The 22427-nt window shown below is 48.3% G+C and overlaps 7 protein-coding genes across 7 annotated transcripts; 3 read left to right on the forward strand and 4 right to left on the reverse strand.

The window, feature by feature from the left end:
* Positions 1-2571: 2571 nt before the first annotated feature.
* H257_14827 (hypothetical protein) lies at positions 2572-2787 on the reverse strand (the record flags this gene model as incomplete). The annotated part of the gene is made up of 1 exon (XM_009842728.1): positions 2572-2787. The coding sequence occupies one exon, from the start codon at positions 2785-2787 to the stop codon at positions 2572-2574; it is 216 nt and encodes a 71-aa protein (XP_009841030.1).
* A 2256-nt stretch (positions 2788-5043) lies between these two features.
* H257_14828 (hypothetical protein) lies at positions 5044-5295 on the reverse strand (the record flags this gene model as incomplete). The annotated part of the gene is made up of 1 exon (XM_009842729.1): positions 5044-5295. The coding sequence occupies one exon, from the start codon at positions 5293-5295 to the stop codon at positions 5044-5046; it is 252 nt and encodes an 83-aa protein (XP_009841031.1).
* A 502-nt stretch (positions 5296-5797) lies between these two features.
* Positions 5798-6290, reverse strand: H257_14829 (hypothetical protein; the record flags this gene model as incomplete). The annotated part of the gene is made up of 2 exons (XM_009842730.1): positions 5798-6106; positions 6147-6290. The coding sequence occupies 2 exons, from the start codon at positions 6288-6290 to the stop codon at positions 5798-5800; spliced, it is 453 nt and encodes a 150-aa protein (XP_009841032.1).
* Positions 6291-7928: 1638 nt separating this feature from the next.
* H257_14830 (hypothetical protein) lies at positions 7929-8612 on the reverse strand (the record flags this gene model as incomplete). Its single annotated transcript, XM_009842731.1, has 3 exons — positions 7929-8174; positions 8352-8405; positions 8442-8612. 3 exons carry the CDS (start codon positions 8610-8612, stop codon positions 7929-7931), a joined length of 471 nt encoding a protein of 156 aa, XP_009841033.1.
* A 12-nt stretch (positions 8613-8624) lies between these two features.
* Positions 8625-12450, forward strand: H257_14831 (hypothetical protein; the record flags this gene model as incomplete). The annotated part of the gene is made up of 5 exons (XM_009842732.1): positions 8625-8854; positions 9500-10026; positions 10316-10584; positions 11419-11661; positions 11929-12450. The coding sequence occupies 5 exons, from the start codon at positions 8625-8627 to the stop codon at positions 12448-12450; spliced, it is 1791 nt and encodes a 596-aa protein (XP_009841034.1).
* Positions 12451-14946: 2496 nt separating this feature from the next.
* H257_14832 (hypothetical protein) lies at positions 14947-16350 on the forward strand (the record flags this gene model as incomplete). Its single annotated transcript, XM_009842733.1, has 1 exon — positions 14947-16350. The coding sequence occupies one exon, from the start codon at positions 14947-14949 to the stop codon at positions 16348-16350; it is 1404 nt and encodes a 467-aa protein (XP_009841035.1).
* Positions 16351-22071: 5721 nt separating this feature from the next.
* On the forward strand, positions 22072-22290 carry H257_14833 (hypothetical protein; the record flags this gene model as incomplete). Its single annotated transcript, XM_009842734.1, has 1 exon — positions 22072-22290. The coding sequence occupies one exon, from the start codon at positions 22072-22074 to the stop codon at positions 22288-22290; it is 219 nt and encodes a 72-aa protein (XP_009841036.1).
* Between the last annotated feature and the right edge of the window lie 137 nt (positions 22291-22427).

Genomic DNA, 22427 nt, shown 5'->3' on the forward strand with positions numbered 1-22427 from the left:
GCACCACAAGAACCCCAAGAAGACGGCGCGAAAGTTTGGCGGGTGCAGCATCCTTTAACCGACTATTTTATCTATTCCACGCCAGCACACTTGACTGTGCTAACTTCATGTGGTTGATGCGTTGTCGACAGTGTACTTGTTTGTGAGTTTAACGTGCAAGTAACTGTGGTGATGTACAGGAGCCACTATGTCGGGATAAGGGAATAACCCTGAAAAATGTTCATTTTTGGTTTAACTGTAAGTTCAGGTTATTTTTGGTATATTTCGTCAGACGCACAACTGATTCACATCATGTGCGTTGTGTTCGCCCAACATTCGATATATTTCCATACCCTGCATCGTTGCAGTATATTTCGACTAATATTCGGTATTTGTCAGCCCACAGCTGGTATATATTTCATACGTTGTTCAATTATTTCAAATGACCCCCGACGTTTCATCTATTTCGATTTTTGATGCAAATAAAGTAAATCAAAGGGCTCCTTCATCAGACGCTAACTTTTATGTCATCCAATTTTTCGGTAAGACTGTACTAGTGGAACAGCACGAGATGTAAGGTGTAAGGTTGTAGAGGTTTCATGTCGACTCAAATATATGATTTCAAAACGCTATCAAATCTGCGATCTACTTGATTTCCATCTAACTGTAAAATTGAAATAACGTTAGACGGAACATCAATTGAAATATATACAACGTGTGACATATACCGGCTGTGGGGTGACATATACCGGATATTATATACTGCAACGATGTAGGATCTGGACGAAATATATCAAATGCTTCGCGAACATAACACACATGGCGTGGATCAACTAAATTAAATAGTGATAGTATGAACCGTGTAGTCGATATTGTTCTTCGTTGCTTAACGCTATACTACATCGAGTGCCGTGCGCTGCCAAGGCCACCCAGTTAGAGCTTCAAGTCGTACAAGAAGCATTCTCGGCGGAGTTCTTCTCAAAGTTTGGGCACCTTCCATCCGGCGCGTGGATCAACGTCAACGAAACCCCGGTGTACTACGACATGCCACCGGGCAAGACACTGGCCAAAGTTGGCAAGTCATCTCGAGTCAACGAGACACAGAAGCACTCCGACCGGATTACAGTCGTGCTGTCAATCCGGTCAAACGGTACAAAAGATACGTCGTAAAATGTTCTAAACTGCTGTAGGTGAAAAAATGCCCATGTTGATCATCGTCAAGGGCACTCCCGGCGGTGACATCCATCGTCACGAACTCCCAACGTATCCTGTTGGACCTGTGTATGCAGTTCAAAAGACTGCATACATGAACCAACGGGTTTGGTCGTATTACCTGCGGGAAGTGCTGATGCCCGACATTGACTGCCCATTAGTCATGCTCGCTGACAACCTCAAGTGCTACGTTTCCAAGAAGTCCTACAAGATCCTTGAAGACGAACTCTTTTCTGCGGCCTACTTGCTAACCACTTCCTGCGAACACCACGAGTGTTCTGCAACCCCTGGACGTTGGGGTTATGGGCCCGTTCAAGCAAGTGTGCCGTTCCGAGTGGATCAAGGAAGAAAAAGTTGTCACTGCAGCGGAAAAGCGCCTTGCCATGATCAAGTGGCCAATCAAGGTTTGGGATGCCATGAAGGAGGATACCATCCGCAAGTTATTTGAAAAGGCGTTAACAATTTTTTAGGTTTAATCCAATATTTTGGTAGTTGTTGTGTGTTTTTTTCACTATTATATAATTTTACATTTTTTAATACAAATATTCATATAGATTGAAAAAGTATAAAAAGTTCACACTGCCCACGGGACCTCATGCTAATCCTTCACCCCTCACACCGCAATGCTACTTAGTTTAGGTCATTCAGCATTTCGCCAACTTACCCTAATCACCATGTTTAGAACGCGGAGGTATCCTCAGACTGAAGGTAATGTGCAAAATAAGCCTACCAGTCATGTCACTTGTCCCCGAGTTCAATCCCGGGTGAAGTCACTTAGCTATTGGTTGAAATACTTCCAATTAGAAGACAATGCAAAAAGTCGAAGCAACGATCTTTTTTATAATTTCTGGTCTCACGTTTCACGCAGCATACTTTGTTCTTCATATTTGATTGTACCACTGTGCGCCAGTCCCTACGTCGTTCACTGTAGTAGTACATATATTGTTCTTCGTTGCTTAACGCTACAGTACTGTAACCCCCTGTCGTATCTCAACCACTTCAAAAACGATCGAAACCAAAACGTTGGAATATTCAAAGGTAAAAGGCGAAGTGAGTTACAACGAGCCACTCAAACTACCTAAACTATCAGACCCGATAAAGGGGTCGATTCACTCTACCAATACATAGGGTACTCCGACCACCAAAAGTACCGACCAATGGATGGCAAGGAGCAGGTGCCACAGGTCTACTCCTTTCCGTCTCAGAAATTCGAGCCGAATGCATCACTGACCCCACGAGTTACTTAACCTCGTAAGCGACGGCCATCTTCTTGATTACGGCCGACTTGGCCGCCTTGCAGAACGACTTGAACATCACGGGTACATCGGCGAAGATGTTGTCGACGGGCTCGCACGAGTTCTCCACGTCTTGGAGTCCGCATCACTTGATCAACAGCTCGTAAACTTTGGTAGTGGGGTACCGCGCGCTCACCATAGCCTCCACCTCGAAGCCTTCTGAGTTGTGGGCGACGTGGGCGAGCAGCTCAGACGTCACGTCCAAGTCACGGCCCGCGTAGAACTTCAGGCGGCTGGCGTGGACGGGGCGGACGTCGTGAGTCAACAGGTTCTTAACGTCGTACACCCAGTTGCTGGTCATCTCAGTGACGATGGCCGCAGCACTTGGTCCGCAACTTCTGGAGCAAATGCGCCCATACGTCCTGGTAGAGGACATAGTCCCCCAGTATGAACTGGGCCATCTGGACGCCCTTCTTCTTATTGTGGTACTGCCGCGAGCGGTCGTCGCTTCCCTGCGTTTTCCACCGACATATGCTTGTGTATTGCTTCCAGAGCCAACTGGGCCGCGGCAATGTTCTAGTGTTGACCTTTTTCCACCTCGGCTAGCGTGGCCGACATGTTCTGACCAGGCAACGCCATCGTGTAAGCCGGCGACATTGCCCGACGGCCAGACATGGCGGTCACGGAGGCCATACCGACGAACACAAAGTCCCAATGAATCAGTCGATTGGGTGTGGTCGAGTGGAGGGCGCCGCCAGATGCACTGGCACAATGTAGGTACCGATGCACAAAACATTCGACGTCGCTCTTCATGCCGGTCCACTGACAGAACGACTCCAGGCTGGCCAACGTGGCCTTGGCCATGCAGTGGCCTTGGCCATGCAGTGGCCGGCCAAACTTGCATGGGTACACACGCAGAGCCGCAGCTGCAACTGGGCGGCGGCGACGGGCACCCAGATCATATTGTCAACGAGACGTAGAGGCCACGCATGGCCAGACGCCAGCACCACCACGTGGACGGCTTCCAGACTCGTAGTCATTCTCGACAAGACGTCGTCGGGGGCGACCACCTGGGCTTCCGCGATGGACACAAATGTTGGCAAAGATCTGCAGTGGCTACTGGCTGACGGCACAGATGCTGGGGAGGGTAGATCCCCAGCGCGACAGCAGGTCAGCCCAGATGTTGACTTCGCCGGGGATGTCATGGATGACATGACTGTAGCCCATCAGCAGCAGGGCCCACCATTCCAACTTTTGGGCCGTGTACTTGGGCACATATGCCAAAACAGATGTTGGCCTAAAAATAAATTTCAGGTTGCTATGATCCGTGTACAAATTGAAACCAGCGGCAGGGTGGAGGAGGTAGTCTGCACGGACCAACGTCTCAAGAATTGCATACGCCTCCTTCTCCACAATTTCCCACCGACCAGCTGCACTGCTGAAGGTGCCGCTTAGGAACATGAGCGGCCAGTGGTTCTGGGCGTCAATCGGCCGGTGCAACTGGCCGGGCGGCACTTGCGTAATCACTGATCCCCAGTGGCCTTCTGACGCGTCAGCAAACACACAAAGTCGCTGTTGGGGTCAGGGTGACACAGCTCCACCACGTTCCCAAGCATGACCTTGGTCTTGGCCAGACAATCGTCGTGCACGACCGACCAGCCGAAGTTCTCCAACAGAACGGTCGCGGCGGCCTGCTAGGTCCTCTTACCGTCACCAGCGGCAAACACCCGCTCCAGCATCTCGGTCAGCGGCTTGATGGCGCACACATACTGCTGCAGGTCTGCACCAGTCACTGGGGACGGCAGCTGTTGGAGCGCCTCAACGCGGGCGGGGTCATGCTTGACTCCAGTCGCCACACCACCTGGCCTCGGTCACGCAGAAACTGCACTTTTTCGGGTGCAGCTTCAGACTCTTGTCAGCGCACACAGCGAACACGTCCGCCATCACATCCAACAATCCCTCGCGGGTACGATGGTACCCCAAGAGGTCGTCCAACCAGGCCAATAGGCCTTTGCACAACTGCTCTGAGAACATCTCCTGCACCGTCGACTGGCAGTACGACACGCTGTCGCTGCCACCCTGCATCACGCGGGTGAAGGAATAGACGCCGGTGTCGGTCAAAAAGGAAACATCTCTTGGCACCTGAGGTAGAGGGCCCTTTGAAGAAATCAAGAAGGAAAAAACATTAGAGGGTAGGCCGCCTAACACTTGATATTCGTGAGCATCAGGGCCTGCGTCTGCCTCGAACCGCAGGTCCATCGTGGCTTCCTCAGTAACGCTGTGGGCGGGGCCAACAAAACCCTTGACCTTAATGGGGGTCTTGAGCTTGGTCACGAGGGCGTTACGGCCTAGCTTTTTAGTTTAGCCAGCGTCGCGGGGGGCACCACACTTTGCTCGGCGCCGCTGTCGAAGGACGCGTCCAGCAAGACGGCCTGACCAGCCACGCACACAACGCGGGCAGCGCAATCACGGCATTGTCGAGGGACCTCGGCAACGTCGACCGTCTCGACGACGGTTACCAATTTGGTTTCCTTCCAGATGGAACGGGCACGCTCAATCAGGAGCTTGGCTTCACCGTCAACGACCTTCGGACACTTGAACACATTGTGCTCGGTGCTCAGGCACTTAAACTCACACACTTCGTGAAGTTCAACATCGGGACCTTGTCGACGTTCACGACAGCCACGACCTTGGGGGCTTTCCAGCCTTGGGGGTCTTGGTCGCCGCGGGCAACTTGTCGGACTTGGCGTTGACGGGCGCCGCCGTGGCCATCAGCGGCCCAAACTCGCCGTAGCGGCGCATGTAGTCCGCCAGCCAGCTCGAAATCGCGCGCGTCCTTCGTGAGGCCGCGGTTCTCGTTCAACTTCATAAGTTCCTTGACACGGGCGCGCACAGCCGGCGGCTGGACGGCCGCGACGAGGTAGTCGACAGTTAATTTCGGTCGGCCTTCGCGAACCCCTCCATTGAGAGGCGCACGAGGACCGCCTCGAAATCCGAGACCAACATCGACACCCGCGACTCGGCCGACTGCACGGTCGTGTCCATCTTGAGCTTGGCCATCGCGACGTCCAACTTGAACATGTCCACAGGATCGCAGTCCTTGGCGCCAAGGAAGAAAACCTTCCAGTCCTCCTCCGTCAGCTCGTGACTGGCCTTCCCGATCTCCCAGTACGCGATGCGCTCGACCGATAGCGGGTCGATACATGCGCTCAGCGATGCGCGCTGGATCTGGACACCACCAGGGCGCTTGCGTTCGCGATGGTGACTTCCCGGGCGTACGCCTCATATTGGTCCATGAACTTGCGCATCTGCACCTTGGTGCTGCCATTGAACGACGGGGCCTTGGGCACCTCTTGGAGCCCATAGACGACTTAGACGCCCGCGACCGCGGGGGAAGTCGTGGGCGCTGCAATAGCCGGCACCAGAGTCGCCGAGAAGGCATGCCAACGGGCGCTCGTCCGACGTCGCATCTCTTCCAGCTGCTCACCGTGCTTGACAGACGCGGCGGCAGCTTGGTGCAGACCTTGCTCGTGGGCCTTAGTTTGCTTCTTCTGTGCATTCAGCTGCTCGACGAGGACTTCTTGTCGACGGCGCTGATCCTCTAGCTCAGCCATCAGCCGATTGTTCATTTCCATTTTCTGCTGAGAATGCAGCTGTTGTTGATGGTGCAGGTGCACCTTCTGCTCAAAGGTATGTCGCGTCTCCGACAGCATTCTGCACGTCGTCCAGCCGCGCGGATTGTTCGTGGACAGCTGCCTGCACTTGGTTACCCAGGTGCTGACCCAACCGCTGCACGGTGACGATTTCCGGGGGGTAGGCTGCGAACGGCAACGCACCAGCCGGCGGTGTTGACGGCAACGACATAATGGGTGCGTATTGCATTTCTTGAGAGATGGTGCGTCGGAGAGCACCAGACCAGCCGTGCTGGGTGGAGACGACATTCTCTCGGAGGAATGGTAGTCTACGAACAGGTGCTGCGTACGGGGTAGATATAGATCGCTGCAAACGAGAGATCAAACACGAGTAGATGCACACGAAAATTGTGGGCAACAGGAGACTTTGACTAAAGAATTCTTTGTTGTATCTCAACCACTTCAAAAACGATCGAAACCAAAACGTTGGGATGTTCAAAGGTAAAAGGCGAAGTGAGTGACAACGAGCCACTCAAACTACCTAAACTCTCAGACCCGATAAAGGGGTCGATACACTCTACCAATACATAGGGTACACACCAATACATAGGGTACTCCGACCACCAAAAGTACCGACCAATGGATGGCAAGGAGCAGGTGCCACAGGTCTACTCCTTTCCGTCTCAGAATTCGAGCCGAATATATCACCCCCCCCGCATATATACGGTATAGTAACAGGACACAACACGTTTGACAGTATTGGCTTTGCAGTACTTCATGTCGTCCACGATGCTTTCACATAAGTTCATACATTGACCATGGTGGCGACCGTAGTTGTTCAAGGCGTTGGAAAACCTCGCGACCTTGACATGCAGTCCTTGTGTCGGGGGTTTTAGGGGTTTCGAAATCCGAAACAGATCTCTGCAAGCTCCTCTGCACTTCGTCTTTAATCGATGTGGTCTGCAACAAACGGCCTTTCCGTCCAGAAGAAATTGACATGTGCTGTCACTTGCGAGCCTCCTGGGGGAACCCTTGCCGTGGAACCCTTGCCGTTCGTGCAACTCGTCGAATATCCACTCCAAAGGAATCACTTCGAAATGTGCACCTGTTGTTGTTTCGCGATGATTGGCCAATAAAAACGAGATATAGTAAACAATCAATTTAAGACGCATCTGACGGGGACGGCTCAGGAGGACTTTCACATCTCTACGCTCAGACATCCTTATCGGCCTCTGAAAGTTCAAGAATAGAGAGTTTTCGGACATCCATATTTGAGATGAATTTTGAGGTACAAATCTCCAACTCAAAAGTGAAAAACATAGAGTTGTGACATTAGGAGATGGAAGTGACAACTTTCCAAGCAGCAGTTGTGGACACGGCAGTACGGATACCAAACGATTCGAGTTTACCTACCTACGGAATGTTAAAATGACACACGCGCCCATAAGCATTCCGTTTGTCCCAATATCATCTGTCTTGAACTCACTATTACCCTGTTTTGTCCGAGTGGATGCAGTCACGTGTAACTGCTAACTACAGTGAACCGGGGAAAAACTCGACCGGGTATGGAACACAAATTGTGTCACGTCGAAACACAAAATTATAGAAACTGACATGACAGTCAGATTTTGATTGGACAAAATGTTTTGTAACGTTACAACAAGAAATGTCGCGAAATGGGCAAAATAAAATATGCGTTTCAGAGTTTTAAAATAGCACCATTCGATTTAGGACAGTGTACTGGCGCCGCTGTCTGAAAATTGCACAAGTGTGTCTCAGCCACTTGACGTCAGTATTATGGGATCTTTCAAGAAATTCATGCGCAAGCTCTGGCTTGAAGAGCTACCTATTTATTGAACGTCTTTCGGGGTTAGTCTGTAAAGCTCTCTACACGGACGATGGAATCCGACGACTGTTGTGACACGTGGGCGTCAAAAGTTGTCTGCAAGGATGACATTTGGCCCGATGGCAGCACGTCGAGGTACAAACGCCACACACGACTGTTCATCCAACCTTTGTTCTGCACCGCATAGTGGTGCCCTGACGGGTACGTACGAAGCTCGCATTGGTCGATGGGTCCACCCGGGGTGCCATGGAAGATGAACAGAATTGGGAACTTGCCACCGAAAGGGAACAAAGCATTAGAACATACAGAGTGTATAAGTGTGTAAATTACCATCAGCGTGGCAAGACAAGACAGCGGTCAACCGGTCCGAGTGCTTTTGGGCTTAGTCGACCTTTGACGACTTTCCAATCTCGACCCAATCGTCCCCGGGGGTATGTAGTAGTAAACGGCCTTCTCGGTGACGTTGATGATGTCGCGCAAATTGTGCCAGTCGTACTTGACCTAGAATTTGCTGACAAAGTTGTCACGGATTTGAACCATGTCGACTGCAGGAAGCTTGGAATGACAGTCCACACGTTGAGAGAAGCGGTGTCTGTGTGCGAACGATTGGAACAGATGAAGCAAGGACTTGTAGGGGTCCGGCTTGTTGGCTTGATACTGCAGCAGCCAATCGTTGTAGTGGGTCTTCATGGAGTTGATGATGCGCATGGATGTCAGTATATGCACATCTCTGCGGACGTCTTTCATGAGCGTGAGCATATCACGTTGGAATGGGATGATGCACTTCGCGCTTTGTCCACCGAGGGTGGTTCGTTTCGCATTGCGTCTAGTTGCCACAAGCTTTGCGCGCTGATCCAGCCAAGTCGAGAGAGTACTTCGAGGCACGGCGTTCAGCGCGCAAAACTTGCGACAACTGATGCCATGTTTGTCGAAGAGTCGAAGAAGCTCGCGTTTCTGGCTATTGGAGAAAATATAGCTTTATAGAGGTACTTATGTTGAAGGGTTGTATGAAGTCTTGGAGGATTATACCTGAACACTAGATAAGGAGATTGGTCACATTTGATGAACACAAACTAACATCAAGAATCCTAAAACCGTACACATTTTGTGAAAGGTGGTCGCCAGATTACTCAAAGCTCAAAGCAAGTACACTCATAGTACTACTGTACAGTACTAACATCGAACGACGTCCTAGCTTGCTTGTTATGCAGTTGCTCGAATTTGTTCCGACAGCCATGTCGTCGTGTATGCAGAGTTAATCACTTTGCAAGAATTCGCATGGCTAATAGACAACGCCCGTGTTATCGTGGTATGGCTTGGTGCTTGCACCGCATTTGATTCCTACTGCCTCCAAGTATTAAATGTTTAATATCCTGTTAAATTGGATATTCGATGGTATTACACAGGATATTCGTTTATACCAGGCTGCAAAAATCGGGGGATGACTGTAGTAATACTATCTACCGATAGTACCTTGGCAGTGTGAAGTAGAGGCAATACAAATCCTAGTATAATTGAGTACCACTGTACTAGACTTCCTTATATTTTTGCCCACGCGGACAGTGGACTTTTCCTTATATTTTCTTCCAGAGTAGTACTGTTTTAGGCAATTCTGGGTCGAAAGCTCGGCGATCCGCTGAAGTAATTGAAGCGACGATTAAGGTCGTGTCCCAAGAAGATCGCCAAACACTGCGCTCCCTCGCCGCACACAATGGCATACCCAAGACGACCATCATGCGCCACATGCCAGCAACCAAGAAGCTCATGGCGCGATCAAGTCATCTCAAACCATTCTTGACGGTCGCCAACAAGACCGAGCGCCTGCGCTTTGCGATGAATTTTCTCTTGCCTGGGTCAAAAGGGAGACACTTCTTTGACGCGATGTACAATCAGGTATATATCGATGAGAAGTGGTTCTTTTTGACTCAGGTTAAGAGAACATTCTACGTATACGAAGATGATGAACTGGCCCATCGCGCCGCCAAATCCAAACGATTTATCACAAAAGTGATGTTTTTGGCCGCCGTTGCACGTCCCCGGTACGATCCCCGCCTACGACAAGAATTCGATGGCAAGCTGGGCATTTGGCCGTTTGTCCAACGCGTGCCAGCAGCTAGAAATAGTAAAAATCGCCCAAAAGGGACTCTTTTTGTCACGACGCAAATTGTTGACTCACAGGTCTATTTCGACTGTATTGTGAACAATGTGGTGCCTGCAATTGTGGCGAAATTTCCCCAAGGTTGCCTGCATCGATGTGTGCATATTCAACACAATAATGCTGGCCCCCACCGGCACTTGACAACCAATCTTTTAAAGTCCAACAGTGTTAACCGTATCAGCATGTCAAACTAGCCTCCGAATAGCCCAGACTTCAACGTCCTAGATTTAGGTTTTTTTAATGCTATTCAAAGCCTGCAGTACCAGAAGAGAACTTGTGCAATCGAGGAACTCATTGGTGCTGTTGACTGTGCATTTTTTGAGATGCTGTCAAAACTCTGGCGAAGAATTTGTCACGCTACAAAAGGTTATGGAAACATCCATGGAGGTGCTCGGGGGCAATAACTATAAGCTTCCGCACCTCAAAAAGGATTGTACGATTCAAGACCTGTCGACTTTCAAAGTTCATTATGCTGCGTCAACGTACAATAGCGTTCATGCTCAATTGAATTCGCAAGTCGAAGTACCTTGAATATAATATGTACAATCAATAAAATTTCAATCGGTGTACTGATCTCCCCCCTTAAACGAAACGGGGTAAACTTGATAATTTTTGAAACTTTATATTATCCAACCATATCGGAAGGTGATGACTTTTTCAAAATTCGAACACTTGAATCGTTTGGCATTGAAATGGATGACATCATTTCCACTGTGAGAAACTGCTGGAGACGCACTGGCATACTCAGCTCTGACTTGGAGACGCCCAGCGCTTGAATGCATGTATAAATGGTTGGTTCAGACAGCCTGCAAATACCTGTAAGAGTTAATTTACTGTGTGAATTGCATAATTTGCTCCGTTTCGTTTAAGGGTGGAGATCAGTATATGCATTGTCGAGGTTCAATACAAAAGCCAAGATACTTTCGGTCCTAGAGTATACTTTAATCAAGTCAAAATACCGTAACGATCATTGTGGACCAGAGTAGTATTATCTTTTCCTGGCAAATTAACCTCAAAAACGATAGATCTCGACAAGTCGAATCGATCGTGTGGTTCCAATTCACAATAGACCTCTTGATTGCCAATAATATTGTACATCAATATATATATATAGAATTAAAATAAGTAAATGTGACAGGATTGGCTAAAATCGTATTATGGTTGTAAATGACAAAGAGATTGAACAAATAATCAAAGACTGCGTCATTGAAGAATAAACCGATTCAAATACAATATGGCAACGCTATTCCGCATTTACAACCTATATGACAATATTCTACACGACTGAATATTTGCTGCGACTCTACACCAAATACCTAGCGCTCAGTACTGATAACTCAGATCAATTTTTTGAAGAAACCCATGGACTCCTTTTCTATCGTGACACGCCTCCAACAACAAGTCGCCGACGACGTTCACGCATTGGACGAGATGGGCCAAGTCTGCCACGCCGCTCCCTCCCAACATGTCGAGGAGGCCGATGACTCCCCCACGCCCGTCATCGACAGCTTCTTCAGTCAAGGCGGAAATGCATCACTGTCGACCATGACAACTCAGTCCGAGTTTAAATCCATTTGGGCCATTGTTGAGTCAGCCATGGTGACGACATGGACAATGGGACGCGGCCGTAAATCTACGACGTCACCTAAGGATGCATTCTTCATGGCAATGTCCGTTTTCAAGCATTGCAAGGCGTGGGACAAACACGCTCGACTACAAGATGAAGGCACCAACCTTTAAAAAAAATGATCCGCCGCGTCTTCGACATCGTGGAACCTATTACGAGCACTTCGTAAAGCCGATCAGCATGACACATCAAGTTCAACACGGACATACGTTCAACAACTTTCCCTCCGCTTTGTACAGCACCGATGTGAAGTTCTAACCATCGTACCGTCCGACGGGCCGATTCGACGAAGTCAAGCACTACTTTCAGTTAAACACAAGCTGTATGGCCTCAAGCTCGAGTACTCCGTAGCATACCCAGGTGTGCCTGTTGATATGTCCGAACACAGTCCTGGATCTGTGGCGGATGTGACAATGTTCATGCATCGCCGGCATGTTCATCAAGACATGCTTAGCAAGACAGCGTCTCAGATGGAAGAGGGTGATCATGACGAATGTGCCGAGGAATATCCAGACTCGTGGAGCATACTGGTGCACATGGGCTACCAAAGGATCCAATACCAAGTGCGGTCCATGCAAGCGAAAACCTCAAGGAGGCCTCTCACTGCACGAGAGCTTGAACCAAATTCTCGAGTGTCATCGGATCGAGTCATGGTGGAGAACTACTTTGGACGCATATGCAGCCTTTGGAAGATCATGCGTGAAACGTACAAGTGGAACAAACCTCGTTTTGACCGAATTTCAAGGTTGTGCGTTAACTAACTCACATGTGACGTGTATGCCGCTGCGTGGAACCGATTGTGTGCATTATCATGGTGTATAGGCTCGATACTGTAGTATGTCCAACGAGGCAACGAGGAAGCGGAGTCGAGCTCAAGCCCAGTATCGTGTCCGGCGTGCGGGGCGACTTGGGTTGACCTCTCCCCAAGTCGATCGCCGACGCTCGATTCTGTAGGTGCTTTAAATAGGATTATAGTTACTGTTAGTTCTTTTGTTTTCAAGAAATTTTCTACAATATGAACAAGAGGTCTACCGTATACCTTATGGATCAGTCAGTACCCATGATTTTGCCTTATCGCGCTGTACCCAAATTGCTGTATGGTGTCAATAAAGAACGATTTGGTGGTACCTTGGAATACTGTCGCTTTGTATTGGCCAAAACTGTCCAATTATCTCGTTCTAGCCAATAAAACAAGTTGAAGTAGTAGAAATGGCCAATCCGATCGCATTGGAAAGAAATCAGACCACCTTATTGAATTGTATCCATTTCGATAAGATTTTACTGACATTTTCGGGGGTACAGATTCATAAGGTATACGGCAATTGCACCCGAAAAAGATCTGATCTCAGTGGGACTCGAACCCGGGCAGAATGCACGTTTTGTGTCTTGAGCTATGGTGCACTTCATCTAGGCCAAAAATCGAAGAATAGAGGTTTTATTATTTAACGTACATTTGATATAGTTAAACCCAAATTTCAGATACGTTAAATACCGATTTCATGCGTTTTATCACTCCAGTGGGAGATTAAAGGTCCCAACTGCCTCCGGATATCATATACGGATAATAGTCACATACAAAAATCAAGATACATCTCAGCGGCCACCCCTATGGCCAAATATCCAAGCGCCCATGTAAAATACCGCTATTAATAGGTTAAATATCTATATTTCTGGACCAATTCATCACCAAATTTGAATCTGAGACGTAGAATTTCTTCACCACATTGAGATCTGTCGATTCTACGTCTCAATTTGCTGAAAATTTGAGTAGTAAATATGTCAGAAAATTTTGTGAAAAGTTGGTTGTTTATAGATGGCGTGGACGATACAGGTATATAACTTCGAACAAAAATGGAATTTCACGGTGGTGTCATCACCAGGGAGAATGATCGTCCCTATAGCGTGTCAAAGACATGACTACATCAACTGATGCAAATATCTAGCCCCAAAAGTACATCTTTTGTTGGGCCCATGATGGTTCAAATGTTCCGTACTCCGGTGATGTCCATGTAAACAGATCCAAAATAGTGCTACCGTTTCGTGGTTTTCAAAATCATATGTTTTTTGTGATTGTTCAAATGATCAGTTCGGCAATCGACAATGAATTGAGCAATTATACATATCTTTGTCAATGCCTTGATGGTGATCACTAACCAAGTTCTGACTTGAAACTTCATCACTGAACGAGAGGTCTAATGGACAAAAATGAGAGAGCTGTTTTAGTTTAACCGATCGCATTGCTACAACAGAAATGTATGGGCTAGGACGTATTTTAGCCACCCCATAAGTCTTGACGTTTGTATGGGCCAGTTATCCGTACACATTATCCGTACGTAGATTGAGTTTAACCTACCATTATCCAAGGTTTAACCTGGCAGATTACTGTTTAACGCTCATCCCAACCCCAAAACATATAGGTTAAATAGAAAAACGTAGGGCAAAAGGTAGCTTTCTTGCACCATAATACTTCTGGCTGGTAATGAATCTGGTGTACTGTACAAGGTTTACTGCGATCACTGCTGTGCACGCAGAGAATGAGGTACTTGAGGTACTTCGAAGTAACTAGTTACTATGGTACTTCGTTTGACAGCTAGAGACAACATGGCCAACATGTAGACTATGGCGTCCATTCAATGATTTGTATCCTTGGCTCCGCCAATCACTGGCCAAAGCTGTCATGATTCACGAGCAAAGGGCGCCTTGCCTCTGTGTCGACACATCATATCATACTAAGCTTAGTAGTTCACATCGGAGGAAAACACCTCTTGTCGAGTAACGTAAGTAACGTTACTAGAATCGTTGAACGTTAGAGAAATTCCCGTTTCTGCAAGGCTCATTCCCAACTGCCTACGAATAATAGGCTCAAAACAAAGCAACTTGTACGGCAGTATTCCTCCTATGTAACGCACGTATTTCATGTCATACGAAGGCCTAGAGGTGGTGAACCGCATTGATGTCGTCAAAATGACTTTAACGATATGAGTGGTTAGTAGTTACTTCTTGTATTGGCATCCACAGCTGTTGATGTCTCACACGTAGACGAGGCTACGTGTACGCGACATCAATGGATACACATGTAGATTCTGGACTGATTAATGATATCCCTCAAGTTTTCAAACTCGCAACCCCGTGTGCCACATCGACATCATCAACGAACATGTGTGGAGATGTTGACAAATTCACCCGATATCTGAACGATTCCCCACAACTAACCTCGTCGTAGAGTTCACTTTGCCTTTTTTCCATCGACGACCAAGATGGCGTATTTGACGGTGGAAGACTTGAAGATTTCGTTCAACCTGTTTTGCGTCGTGTACGGCGTGGGGACGTTGGGGATGCCTGGCAACTACGCCCGCGCCGGCTTCGTGTGGGGGACTTTGGCTGTCCTTCTTATGGCTGCGATCAACATCTACACCACTGCGAGCATCAGCAAGGTGCTGCTGGTAGCCCCCAAGAAAGTCAAGACGTACGGCGACCTGGGCGAGTGGTGCTTAGGCAAACCGGGTCGGTACGTGACGGTGCTGACGCAGCTTCTGGTGTGCTGGATGGTGCCGATTGCGTTTCTGGTGCTCAGCGGGTCGCTCTTGACCACGCTGTTCCCCGGCACGTACGACGACACGACGTGGATCATCTTGATGGGGTTAGTGCTCATGCCAGTGTGCTTGATGCCGAGCCTCAAGGAAAGTGCAGGGGTGGCGGCGGCGGGCGCGGCGGGGACGCTGATCGCCGACATTGTGGCGCTGTACTTGCTCGTGTCCAACATGTCACCCATTCCGGTGGGATTGAGTCCCCCGTCGCCGATCCCGACGTTTGCCAGTGTCTCGTCTGTGTTTGGCAACCTCTCGTTGGGGTACTCTGCGGGCGTGGTAATTCCTGCACTGCAGCGCGAGCACAGCCAGCCCCAGCGCATGCCTCGCGTGATTGTGTTCACGCTGGGCGTATGCTCGGTGCTGTTCTTGATCATCTCTATCACGGGCGTGTCCACGGTAGGGTGTCAGATTCCCGGCAACTTGCTGTTTGCTATCACGGGGACCAAGTTGGGCTTTGAGGCGTCGCGAGGAGGGGTGGTCTTGGCCTTCCTGTCCATGCAACTGCATTGCTCGGTGGCGTTCGCGGTGATTCTCTTTCCCACGTTTTACATCATGGAGCGCATTTTGTTTGGCTTCCACAAGGTCCACTCGGTTGAAGAAGCTGTTGACTACAACAATGACTTGGAGACCCCCGCGGACAAGGACGAGTCGCCGGTGGTGCCCGTGGAGGTGGACGCGGCCCCCACGTACAACTCGTCGGGCGACTACTTGAAGGCGATGGTACTGCGCTTAGTCATGGTCGGGATCAGCATTGTGTTGGCGATCGTATGGAAGGACCAGTTCATGAACATTCTGGACTTTGTGGGGGCGTCGTCCACGGCCATGACGAGTATGATTTTGCCCGTGCTGTTCACCCTCAAGACGTTCGGCAACAAGCTGCCGGCGTACGAAAAGATCTGGTGTGGCTTTGTGTTGGCCATTTGCTCGGCGCTGGCTGTCTATGTGTCGTACCACACTGGCAAAGCCCTGTTTACCCCGGAAACCCCCGACAAGGAGATCAAGTTCCCGCATTGCCCCGCCGAGTTCCAAAAGGTGGTCTACACCAACCGAACGTACTACAACCTCCCATAAAATCCAACTTCTACTAGTACTAGTTTAACTACTCCAAGGTTTTTTTGGAGAAATGAAGTGTTTTTCGAAGTGTTTGGAGTTTCGTTGTTAGGTACCATTCAAACCGGGTGAGCCAGGAGAATTCAGTATGTCGGAAATGGGTGTCGAAATAACCCAATTAGAAGAGAGCGTGAGAAAGATTCCATACCTTAGGCCCCTTTCGGAGTAAGCGAAATAATAAAACGAAAAGGAGTGCGGAGTAGCAAGTCACAGCTTTTTCCCCCAACAGAAAATTCTCAAGAGCTTTCTGATTAGTCAAGATTTTGGTCCATCGCCGGACGAGTGAATAAGAAATAACGATATTTGATTGGTTAAAGCAAGCATAGGACAGAAACAGAAATAGCAAATCGGTGATAACACTGACATGGCCAAGCCGAAGACCCTACGAAGAAGGAACTCATCGAAGAGAATCGGGTACTGCGACTCGAATGATCGTTGCGTTGCTAGAAGTACGGTTTTGGCTGGTTACGTGACGACTTCGCCGGTATTAAGTTGAACAAGCAGGTGGCCTGCCTGTGGGAAATGGTCGCCCTGCAATTCAACATACACTTAGACACTAGTGATGCAGGGGACCGCGAACATCATCGCATGTAGTGTATCTTCCACCTTCTGCGCAATGATGAAAATCATATAAGGTCCACAGCGCCGATGGGTTCTGTACCAGCCAGCATAGATGTGATCGGCCTTCTGTGTGTTCTAAGCTGACGCGTTGACAGTGAATTTGTCCATTTTTGGATCGGGAGTGAGGCGGTCGTCCTAAGAAGCAACGACAGCTTGTGCAGCAGCACCGACAGCTGCAGCGACTACCGCGTTGATGTCCATTGGACTGAAATGTATGGCTGGTGATACTTTCACAAATTTGTGGTATTCTACTCCGAAATGCTTCGTCCACTTATTTTCACAAACGGAGATAGAAGTAGCTCTCGGAGCTACTGCGCAAAACACATTTTCATCCGGAGACGGAAACCAATCTGATTGGTTCTTGCTCCGGAAATAGGTTAGAAAAAACTATTGACCCATATCCGTACGTACATGTATTTGGCAATAATTCATCAAAATTACTCAAATTTCCACTCAAAACTACAAAACATATCGAAACTCATTGGCCTTTTTTGGACTGCGAAATCCACAATCCGTGCAAGCCGCTTTGGGATTTCAAAATGCGCGACACAAGTAAACCGAACCTTACTGCGGCTGCTGTCACACCGTATTTGATGTGTATGTCATCTTGAGCGAAGTTTACAGTTAACGCCAGAACTACAAGTGCACTGTAGAGATGTGCACTTGTCGTTCTGACGTTAACTGTAAACTTGAGAGAGAACAACTCCTGGAATACTCCTGCACATCTCACTGTAGAGATGTGAGATGTGCAGGAGTATTCCAGGAGTTGTTCTCTCTCAAGTTAATGGCGTCGAAGCATGGTTCCAAGCGTAATGTCGCATACGATCGCTCCTTATCGACTCTTGTAAGGCAAGAAGTCGTTAAGGGGAATTGCGCGTGTTTCAGAAGCTAGTCTACTGTGGGTTTTACCTCGATCACTGATCTAGTAATAAGTACTATTCAGTTTCTAATGGGTTATTTCCATTTTACCTCAACTGCTGAACAATTAACGTACTACTGATACTAAGGTTTAATGGTCTCGACTTGAGATAGCCCAAAATACTCCTTAATTTAATAAGGGCCTGTCTGGCAACCTGAGGGATTACAATACAGTACAGTATTCTGACCCAAAACGCCATTTTCGGGTCGAATTCAATAAATGGGATAAAATTGAAACAAGTCCTCCTTGAAGCCATTTGAAATATAATCTCCATAATCCGGAAAATGCAGTGAAGTATTGATATAATTACCGGAATCGTAGTGCAGGAGGAGGAAGAAAACGTAGTACACACTGTATTATGTTACCATCAGCCAATGAAAAGTCACAAAAACATAATGAATGTGGCCAATTGAATCGATTCAAAAGGATCCCCAACGACGCCACTGCGACGCCTCGGCACGAGGACTTCACCATAGCCAGTGCTCGGCGAAATCGCAACTCCCAACAAACGATAAGTAGATACACATTTGGAATCAACCAAATGAAGAAATGAGTTGTACAGGCAGGACTGCACGACCTTCTGGGTCCATGAAGCGAGAGCCGAGACGGAACGACGCTGGACCTCAATCACTTCACCTACAAGCACTTCCTCTCCTTCATAGAATACTGGGCGGACGGAATGCAACGCCCACCCTGTCTTCGAGTTAGACGGTGAATTCTACAATCTGATTGGTCATGGTGCTTCGATGTTCGAAAATTAATGCAGCCTATCACAAACCGCTTTCAAAAATTTAATCATTTCAAGAGGTAATTATATTATACATCAAAAGAAGGTGCAAGAAGGACACTCAAGAACTTTCATGCTACCGATTGAAGAGGTCATAAGTATTCAGAGGTGAAGAAAAGCAATACTTCAATTGATACAATGGATGACGCACAAGCGTAAGCTTTCGACGCGATAGCGCAGTGGTTAAACACGTTGTGTCTTGAGTGAGCCCCGGGTTCAAGTCTATATAAAAATTAACTTCACTCAATATCAAGAATTAATATCAAGAATTTTGTACGAAATAAAATATATTTAAATTGTAAAAAAATATTTGTATTCAATTTACACGAAGTGCCTTGGCAAATCCCTGCCGAATGACGTCAGCAGTGATCATATCCCATGCAGAAATGGCACGCAACACCATGGCCATTCGCTTTTGACGAGCAGTTGGTGAGTACGGGTCTTCATCGTCGTCCCCTTCAAGCTGCTCTTCGTACAACCACAAGTTACGTAGGTTCCGCTTGAACGGCGCCATCACCCCGACGTCAAGTGGTTGGCATACCGAGGTTGCGTTCGGCGGCAGCGCACAAAGGTGGGAGCCAAGTTCTTCATGCATAATCCTGTACGACTCATCCGAGACATGGCACTCAAAGTTGTCCATTAGAACCACCGACGGCTCTTCGATCGACTCACCAAGGACATCACGCAGGTACTGTTTCCAAACTACCGCATCCATCCACGCATTCTCCTGCATCGCGTAGTGATGGCCACGAGGAAACGTTGGGAACTCGTTGGTTTCGATGCGCGCCCCAGGTACTCCCTTCATGATCAATAGCAGGGGCAGCTTTTGACCGTCCGCTCGCGCCGTTAGGACCGCTGTCATGCGCATCGAATGCTTTTCCCCCGTTGAGATCTTGGCGCTGCCGCCCCGAACAGCCCAAATGTACGTTGGAGGGAGGTTGTAGTACATCCCTGTCTCGTCGACGTTGAATACGCAGTCGTTCTCGTAGGATTGGTATTCCCGATGGAAATCGCGGGTGAACTCGTCGTGGACTTCAGTCAAGACCCTCTGCTTGAGCTTGTTCTTTGTCTGCCGCTGTCGAGAGAATCCATAGCGCTGGCAGAAACGACGCAGCAGTCTGAGGAGTGAGTCGTACGCGACGTCAGACTTCTTCGTTGAAAGGTACGGCATCAACCACGCCCTTTGGTTGATCTTGATCCAGGTGATCATGTGAGTCGTCATCTCTCATTTTGTTTATAAATCCTACTAAACGTGGTGGGTCTGGACTCTTCATATCCACCTGGTTCGATCTTCTTGTTCTTCTTGTTGCCATCGAAGGAAAGGAGCTCAAAACGCTGAGCGTACCATGATCGTACAGTTCGTCGTGGGACGCCCATTAGCTTCGCCACCTCTCGACCAGATAAGGTCGAGAGGTGTAGCCGATGGCTTCTAGCTTAGTTGAGATCGGATACGACGCGCGCCTCATATTTCGATGTGCACGTAATTTTTTGAAAGCCAAGTTTTCCCGCGGGCGCGAAGAATAAAAATTCCACCAATAAGAGAAGAGTATTTCGAATATTGAGTATCATTGGATGAAATTTATTCTGATACTCAAAAATCTTCGGTGGGCGTTGCATTCCGTCCATCCCAGTAGACAGATCAAAACAAGGATGTCGAGTTGGGAACAATCAGCGGGTATCGCAGTGCCATCCAGAATCTTTACAAGGACCAAGGTGTACAATTACAAGTGGAATATGGCGATGATAACAAGGAGATGTTTTCGGCTATTACATATTTTAATAATTTTGAGCTTTTGAGTTATGAGACTACGAAAGAGCGCGACCCATGGGCTTCAAACTGGTGAAAAAGTGTACCGAGGAAAGCGTCCGATGACGTATGATGTTTTCGAGTCGCTATGTGCAAAGAGCATGGCACTCAGCGATGGTGGCTTCGCGCATTTGTTCCTGGTTCTGTCGTGGAACCTTATGTGTCGCTCGAAATCAACAGAGACAGTCCGGTATGGCACTATGTAGTGCTTAGGATAGTTATGTTTGCATATAGGTTCGATCACAAGACGTGTGAGGATGACAGCATTGGTTTCACATTCTTTAAAACCAAGACCAACCAGGAAGGTTGGAATTGGTATATTTTTGTGGAACGTGATTGCATATATTTTTAACTAGGAACGAAAAACAAGGAGCCAAAGCACTGTTACTCATACTCGTTCAAGCCGGCGACATGCCTCTTTGTCGCTTTGGAGCTCTAGCTTGCAACAGTAGGATGTCCCCAATCAGCTTGTTCCCTGGTTTAAATCAAAAGGTGTTTAGTCATGTCACATTCCAATCAATTTAGATTATGTAATTAGGATCGCTTTGGAAAGTCATTGGTTGGCGGGGCAGCTCGAAGGCATAGAAAGACATTGGGACTCACTCCATTTGGAAGGGTGCTGCTACGTTTGTGTCATCGGGCAGCACCGAGGGTCCATCAATTGTCAGTGTGTGCCGTCGGTGTGGCTGGGCCTTCGGAAATGTCATAGAGAGGTACTACTGGTATGAGGCAGCCGGTGACCAGTTCACTGGTCGATATGTGGCTATACTACCACTAAACAGCGCTGACTTTGCTGTCCTGCATCCAAATTTTCAGGTGGTAACGACTTGTTGGTTGGCCAGGCTGTCCAGATTATGATTCCATCCCTTTGCTCCGAAATCCACCTGGTCCCAATCATACAGCTCATTTTGGCGAGTTTGGTGTATCACCAAATTTTTTTGATTAAGTACTTGCCTCCTCACCATGCCCTGCTGTCCACATCGCTGTGTACGAACCCAGATCTGTTTGCCAGTCTTAATACCATTTTGATATCGGGCTCAACATCATAATGCTAGCGTGCCAATGGAATCCCCTCCTTATGTTGAAATGTACAGGAAATTGGGGAAAAACGAGGTGATTTTGACATCCATGCCTGTCCATATTTTGGACGATGTGCGGAGTATTGTCGAAGACCATCGTGTGGCAGTCAACATTACACGATCGGTTCTGGAGTCGTTTATTGCCAGTGCCTTGTCGTCCATCCAACACTCAAATGGCGCCATGTCTCCCCCACAACAACTGCCAATTGATTCGCAGCCTCTGGTATATGAACCATTTCACTGGGGTGGCAAATTCCACAAGCTACCAGAGAATTTTGCGTTTCCTAGTGTCGATGCTGCAACAGCATGGAAATTATGGTGGCGTGGAAATATTCGCGAAAAAGTCTTGCCGTATCGAAAGATTGATACCCAAGATTTGGCCATCCGTGCTGCGAGAAACATGTTTTACGAGTAGAAATATGTCCTGGAGAAACTAACGTAACATTTTGTGTCAGTATCAGGTCGCAGCATGGCCCTCAACCCTTCGGAGCAAGAGGTCTCCACATCGTTCGACACGACGCGAGGCGTTTTCGACCAACTCTGCGGTGAAACATCAGCGAAACGTGTGCGGCGTGACGGGCACCTCAAGATCATGACGCTTGTCCGTCTACCCCGCCAACTCGAGCCTTCCAAGACGCCTCGAGTCTTCAAAAAGTGCAATCGCTCGGAGCAGCGAACAGGCAGCTAGTCGACGGCCATGCTCTGACGTGTACGAGGAGGTTGAATTAGTTTACAGAGGAGATGGAATGGCAATCGTAAATTGGATGTGTGTGCTTGTGGTCCAGTGTGCAGTAGACACTAGCAGTACGTGGAATGACTCGGCCA

This window comes from Aphanomyces astaci (genome assembly GCF_000520075.1).
Source record: "Aphanomyces astaci strain APO3 unplaced genomic scaffold supercont1.63, whole genome shotgun sequence".
NCBI classification, from domain to species: domain Eukaryota; phylum Oomycota; class Saprolegniomycetes; order Saprolegniales; family Verrucalvaceae; genus Aphanomyces; species Aphanomyces astaci.